At 40.8% G+C, this 7,302-nt stretch overlaps 1 protein-coding gene across 2 annotated transcripts in view; it reads right to left on the bottom strand.

Annotated features, from left to right (window-relative positions):
* Nucleotides 1-6,095, bottom strand: part of DSP (desmoplakin) — a 51,699-nt gene extending 45,604 nt beyond the window's left edge. Inside the window, exon 1 of one of the 2 annotated variants that reach the window (XM_021009887.2) lies at nucleotides 5,374-6,095. In XM_021009887.2, coding sequence (XP_020865546.1) covers nucleotides 5,374-5,579 — 206 coding nt within the window. In that variant the 5' untranslated portion in view covers nucleotides 5,580-6,095. The remainder of the gene's footprint in view (nucleotides 1-5,373) is intronic. The other variant, XM_021009888.2, reaches the window with a different exon arrangement.
* Nucleotides 6,096-7,302: the final 1,207 nt, after the last annotated feature.

Here is a 7,302-nt window from a genome sequence, read left to right on the forward strand (position 1 = left end):
ATCTGAGTAACAATTAGAATACGTCCATACTGAGGGGAAAGCCACTGGTGGAATTCATTAGATGAAATTAGCCCATAATTTAGTGTGCTTGTGTAACACCACATTAAACACAAATTGCACTTCCGTCAAGTAGACTAGAGAAGTGGAGACTACAGAAGAAGATAACTGAATGAATGGAATGGATTTTTTTTTAAAAAAACCAAATATTTAATAAGGATGTAGCCAGAGGAAGACAACAGCCAAAACAGGAGCTAAAATCAATATTAGGTAACAACATTATTTTCAAAACAACAACAAAAACAATCCAACAATTGGTCTGATTTTTGAAAGTATATTCTGAGCTTCAACTTAGTAATCACCTAATTGGTACATGCTCATCATGAAAGGGTTGGTACGTAGTTTTGACCACGGCAACTCAATTAAATCATCTAGGAAAACACAGAGGGGTTTCTCTCTGCATCAGTGGAGGGAGAACACACAGACTAAATCAAAATGCTTGTGTATTTGTATTTCAGGAGTTAAGAGCACTAAAATTCTTCAGTTTCTCCTGTTTATAGTTTTGCTATTTCACTTAAATATTCACTTAAATCACCTAATTATGCAATTAAGAGACTGCCTATCTGGAGATCTAAAGCTAGACAGGATGATACAAGAGTGACAAACTTGTAGTTTTGGAACCTGAGTTTGAAATCCTAATTGTGCCACTACCAAAGTAACCTTGTACAAATAAATCACGTAAACTCTTTCTCTGGACCTGGGTTTCCTCATTCATAAAAATGAAAGAGGTGGACTAGGTGACCTTTAAGGTACCTTCTAGCTCTGAATCTATTATCCTATGATTCAGCTAAGCTCTGACTAGCTATGTGACTAAACTTTAGTAAATCACTTAACTATTCTGGACTTCATTCTTATTTAATTTTATTTTAAATTAGAAGGTTGAACCTGGATGATCTATATCACCCCTTCTCGTTCTAAGATTCTATGCTTATAGGTCTCATAAATAAGCTGAAATGACTTATATACCAAGCTAATAGCATAACTTAGGATTTTGAAACCATGGGAATTAAAAGAAGAAATATCAAAGAGTTACACAGGGCAAAACAATTATTAACACTACACATGTCTCAATTGTTTTGCTTTTAATCTTTGGGCAAATCCATCTTAACATCAAGGAGGGATGTAAGTATCAGATTGAATTTTCAGTCTAGCCTGGATGGTATTCACTTTACTACCTTGTTTTTGTTATGAAAAAATTGCATTGCATATAATTGTGATTTATTTTAATGAAAACAATGTTAATTCTATTTTAATGAAAGAAAATATTCAAACAACACCATGTAAATGGAATTCAAAGTTAAATTTTCTAAGTGTAGTCCAATTTTTGTTAAATGAACATTTACTGAGCACTATAGCAATGTAGCCCTGGTGCAGAGAAAGGGTTATATGCAGCTTACACAGTCTCTACTCAGCCTAAAGATGGGAATGGATTTGTTCCTTACACACGCTGCCATTAAAAAAAAAAAGAATACTCTTTTAAAATCTGATAGACATTAGAAAACTAAGCAAAGACAAAATGCAATTATCTTATACCCATTATGGAAGGAAAGGTGTATTTCAGCTGCTTCTACACAAACCAAACTGGGGAAAAGGTTAAATTCTGTCAAGCCATCCATTATTTTGAAAGTCACTAGTTTAGTTCAGTCATACAACTTGTAATTTTAAAAACAGCATTTTTAACAAATTCAGCCCTTGGTTTTTCAAGTGGTTTATAATATGTAAAACTATAATGTATAGTTTTCTTTGGAGAAACTTTAGAGAAATAGTCAGAAAAAAGCCTTACCAAAAAACAATAGCTTACATTTATTCACTGTTTTATGGCTTACAAAGCATTTAACTCACAGCAATCTTCCAAGGAGAGAGCACAGTTTGTATGTGAAAAATGACCCTCATGAAAGTTAAAGCTTGGAACTCAGTTAAGGTCTTCTAACTCCAATATGTTATTATCAACTGTTTTGAGGAGAAAATTTTTTTCAAAAGGATTTTCTAAGCCTGATATTGATACTGCTCAGGGAATATAGTGCTAGAAACACTAAGTCAGAGGGTCCACTCCCACTGTATAAGTGAACTTTACATTTCCCCCCAGATTTAGACTACATGCAGCTTCTCTCCTAGTGCGCTTTCCCAAATTTGCAAGCCATTGTTTCCAGATGTATAAAAAAAGTGAATGCCTATATTCACTTTTATGATTTTTATATATATATATTATATACATAAAACATAAAAGTTATTATTATTGCTTTTGTTATTTGTTATTCTTTTCCATGCTCCACTTGTCCACTCCTAGATAATCCCATCACCACTAAACTCTCACTAATACAGGTTAGAACAGGTCTAACAAAATTACATTACATGGTCCAAAAGAATGAGAGCATGCTAATGCATGTCAAATAAAGTCTTCGATTGTGTATACATCGAGCCAAGTGACATCAAACCAAGCTGCATTACAGGTATCATTTTTTAAAAAGAAAAATCAATGCCAATGGGTAAAATAACAATGTTCCATGAAAATTAGATTATTTGTTTATATAAGTCTGTTTCCCCACCAATAGAATATGTAAATCTTGCTATTATTAAAGGAATTCACAAATAGGAGTAAGATTGAAAAAAAAAAACAGGACAAAAGAAATTATTAGGCATTTAAAAAATGAGTTATCTCCCAGAACATTTTATTAACAACTAATGAAAAGCTTTCAATCATTATTAAGAATTTTATAACACAAATAAAAAAACACTTTTCTATAATATTTTAATCAGTCAAGATAAAATATTGTATTAACATGGCTGATTATTTTTTCATTTTAAAGAAGCATTTTCTGGGCTTTAGACCTAGAGGAGAAAATTAAAACCTTCACTGTCTTTCAAGAAATAAAACTTTGCTAAGTACTAAATAACCCTGCTATATTGAAAGACTTTCAAGAACCTCTCTATAAATTTTGACTGAGTGTAAATTCACGGATAAAGAAAAAGAATGTGTATCTTGAATATAGGTAACATGAAGGAAAAATGAGGAAAAGGGGGTGAGAGCCAGACTTTTAAAGTTGCCAAATTTTTTTTTAAAATTCAATAATCAACATAAAAATTTCTACAGGAAAGTCCCAGCCTCATTCCTCTTTTGCTTGGCTTCTTTTTCTTTGAAAAATCCCAGGTTCTTTTAATTCAGACAAAGGTAGTTTTCAGATGATTGACATTTTTAGCCAACCACAAAAATATCTAGAACAAATAAGTTACTTGTAAAAGAAATCAGACCCAAGTGGAAAGTAGTTTAAGAATTTTAATAATCCCACACAAATTTTAAAACTACTTTCAAACCAAAAAAATCTTAGGAGTGTTTTCAGGTTGGTTCGGCTCCACCCCAGCCTAAGGTGACAATACTAACTACGAGGAGCAAATCACCCCAGATCTTCCTTTTTCTAGGGCATGGAAGGGGGAAAGAGATAGGTCAAACTAATAAAAGTGAAAAACTAACAAAATACTGAATATACTATAAGCTCCGAACTCCAAGGAACACATGAGAAACCCGATCACGAAAATCACATTAGCTGAGCTCTTTCCCCACGTATAATCCGACTTGTTCGTCGCTTTCCAGCTCTGGAAGTGGCCCTCTCAGAGTCACGGGACGCCATTCCAAGAGTTAACAACAACGCTGGAGGTGGGCCAGCGGCCCATCCATCGCCTTTTACAACCAGCTCTCAATAACTCTCTCCACACTTTCTGGGGAGCCTTTACTGCCCTGGAAACCTTCCTTTGATGATACAGGATCTATGGCACCAAACAAAAGGCACCCTGTTCACCAATTTAAAGCGTTTCCCCTTTTCCTTATGGTTTATCAGTATTGCAAAAGACAATACGAGTCACCACCTTCCCGGGGTGGCTGGGGCATCGACTGTCACCGGGCAACTTGAGTCCGAGAGCGGAACTCTGCAGCATCTGGGGGCTTAGGTTAGGGAGTGAGAGATACAGATGACTTCGGGGTTTCCCAATTTTCCTGAAAGTCCCTTAGAGGTTCGAGTCTCTCTTAATTTGAACTCTGGTGCATGCCTCCAAAACCGTGAATGGGTTCAGTTTCTTCTAGCAGGGAAAGAGATGAGAGCTGCGCCTGACCCATTCTAGGGGCTGGGAGGGGGAAATGGTGTTTGGACAAGCCCTGGGGATGAGGGAGAGAATGGGGATGACACGGAGGGATTCCCAGCACATGGGCAAAGTGAAGACTCGCCAGTATCTACGTCTCCTACACTGGCTCTGCAGGTAAGCAGAGGAGACCCTGCCTAAGGCACTCTAGGGGGCTTTGTTGGGCTTTCCGTGTGAATAACAAAACTAAATTTGAGCTATACTGGGAACAGGCACATGGCAGATTTGCGACCCCAATTCTAAACACCAGAGCCGGAGGGGTCGGGGGTGGGTGCCCAGAAAATCTGTTTTCCTTTTGTAATTTTTAAAATTTACGCTTATTTTACGGAAAGTCGGTGTAATTTTAACACCATACCTTGGTCTCCTAACAAAGCAACCAATCAAAAACCATTTAATAAGTGCCTACTAAGTGTCAGGTGCCGTGCTAGGTACTAGGAAATAATGACAAACGAGACAGAGGCGATCCAAAAACAACCCAGAGGCAAAACCACATCTTTCCCACCAAGTCCCTCCTCTCCTCCTCCGCAATAGACCCCAAGTAGTTTAGTTATAGGGGCGGATTGGATAAATGACAGCTGTTTTCCCTCTCCCTCTCCCCCTCCCCCAGCTTCCTCCTCTAAACCACAATAAAAGCAGGTTCCCAGATCGCGCCCCTCTCGCGGGTAGGTGAGGAGCTGATCTCTTAATTTCAAACACCCACTATGTCTGAGCAAAGGCGGAGTCCCAACCAAACCAGTCTCCTAAGTTTGTAGGTGAAATACATACAATCGCCTCCCACACCATTCCCATCAGTCACCCTAGCAATGTACAGAAACTCCGCAGGCTTCCTACAGGAAAAGTGACCCCTGCTTTACTTCTTTCGGTATTCCTTTAATCTCCCCCCCTTTTTTTTTTTATAAAGTGTGGAGGGGGAAGCTGGTTTTTTTTAAAATTAGGACATTTAAATTCGTCTCTTAAGATACAGAAAAGATCGAGATCTGTCTTTGGTGGGAGTACCCACAAGAATGAAATCAAGGCTCTTTGGAAGTATAATGGCAGTTGCCCCTGTGTAACCTGCTCTCTACCTAGGAAAAGGGGAAACGTCCTCTCCCCTCTCCGAACAGGTAACTAAGGCCATAGAAACCTTCCTCCCCAGCCGCCAGCGAGCGCCGGGAAGGGCCAGAGTCTGCCCTTGCTGGTACCCACCAGTAGCCGTCGGAGTTCTGGTCGTTCACGGTATACCTCCTCACATAATACATCTTGTTGCTGGATCCCCCGCCCCCGCCGCCGCCGCCACCACCGAAGCCACCTCCTCCGTAGGTCATCTCGCAGCGTAGGTCCGGGCCGGACTCTGCACGGGTCATTCGACCCAGGGTGTTGATCCGCGGATGGGATCCTCCGTTACAACTCATCTTGGTCAGAAATCAATGGAGCGACTTAGGACTGTGACATAAGCGAAAGTTGGGCGGGCGAGAAAGAAATCAAAGGAGCTTCACCATTAAAAAAAAAAAAAGACCAAAAGTTTCCCAAGACCCCTGCAGGAGCGGACAGCAGCTCTTTTGATTCTGATTTTCTCTCCTCTCCGCCGCTCCAGGGGCAGTGTTGGGTACACTGCAGTGGTCGAAGAGGGGAAGGGAGAGCAAAAGGGAGATAAGAAAACCCCACCGGGGGGCTGGGCCGGGGTAGGGTAGAGCTTGGGAAAGGTGCAGCGCCCAGCTGGTGGTGGTGGTGACGAGGGCTGGCTTCCAGAGAGGAGGAAAAGTTGTTGCTCTCGGGTGGGTGCTGGAGTAGAGAAGCAGAGAAGCTGGGTGCGCGCCGGGTGTTGGTGTTGGTCGATGGTGGAGGGCTAGTCTCCTCCCCGCTGGCACAGAAAAGGCGAAGCCACACCTGCCTGGTTTCTTTTTCTTCTACGTCGGTCTTTTTTTTTTTTTTTAAATGAACACACCCAGGCGCGGTGGAGCGACAGAGCCGAGCCGCGCCTCCCCCACCTAGCAGCGCAGAACTCTGGCCCAGTCTTCTTCCAGCTCCTCCCCCTGCTCCTGGCGGTCTCACAGACGCGCAGGCTGTCCAGGTTCTTTCCCACCGTTTCTCCCAGGCCCGCCCAGCCTGCAAGCCTGGCCTGGCTTCACGCCTTCCGTTCCTCTCAGCACCTGAAGCCCTACCCAAGTAGCTCCGCCCTTTGAGCTGATGATTCTTGAAGGAATGGCTGAAGCAAAAAATCCCAAGACAAGAAAGCTCTTTGCTGGGGGCAAGAAGGGGGGGGGAACAGAGCGCGCCTTCTGGGGCATCTCTTTTCCAGCAGACACAATAAATGGAATATCCCAGCTTTAGAGGTTTATCCAGGGTTTTCCAAAATGGGAGGGTGCCGACTGAAGAAGTATTTATAAAATGGGGGTGGGGTGGGTGAGAGAGATCTTCTGTTCAAATTATCCTCATAGCTACCTTCCTTAATGTGTCTATTTTTCCTTATTATTTTAGAAAGATGGACGCCAATCCCTGGAGAAGTCAATCAGTTTTGGCAATAATTGATTTCTTTGAGTTTTACTTTTTTTTTTCCAAAAAGGTACACTAAGAACACAGTTCAAGGTTTTTATCCTTCAAGAAAGTTATCAACTGAGTATAAATAATGTTGAATTTAATTCTGCATTTCCTAATTACATGCTAGTCACTGAACTGGAAGCTGGGGACAGAAAGACAAAAACCGAAGTTGTCTCTGCCCTCCGGGGACTTATATGCTATTGCATGACTATTAGGTAGACATGTAAGTACAAAGTACCTGCAACGTTAATTTCAGTTTCTTAATTTGGGGAATGGGAAAAGGCATCGATTTTAGGGAGGAATAAAAAAAACCCTCTTCAAGTTTTGAAAAAGGCACTTTTATTGCAACCAATACTTCTCCATCCAAAGCTGCCTTTTTCCAAGCCCTTTTTTTCTTAATGGTATGTGATCATAGTGATCTGCAGAAGTATTCCTTTGACTAGCAACAGTGTTAGATTCATAAAACTAGAGTAAGAAAGTATTTGTTTCTTCCTCTCCTTCTTTGAAAGTGTTGCACTAGTTGGTGTAAAATTCCTTCCATTTTTTCAAGTTCTGTGATCTGTAATCTTAACGAGGTTAGTCTAATCTTATATTCAC

This window comes from Phascolarctos cinereus, unplaced genomic scaffold, assembly GCF_003287225.1.
Source record: "Phascolarctos cinereus isolate Bilbo 61053 unplaced genomic scaffold, phaCin_HiC Scaffold_4;HRSCAF=312, whole genome shotgun sequence".
NCBI lineage: Eukaryota > Metazoa > Chordata > Mammalia > Diprotodontia > Phascolarctidae > Phascolarctos > Phascolarctos cinereus.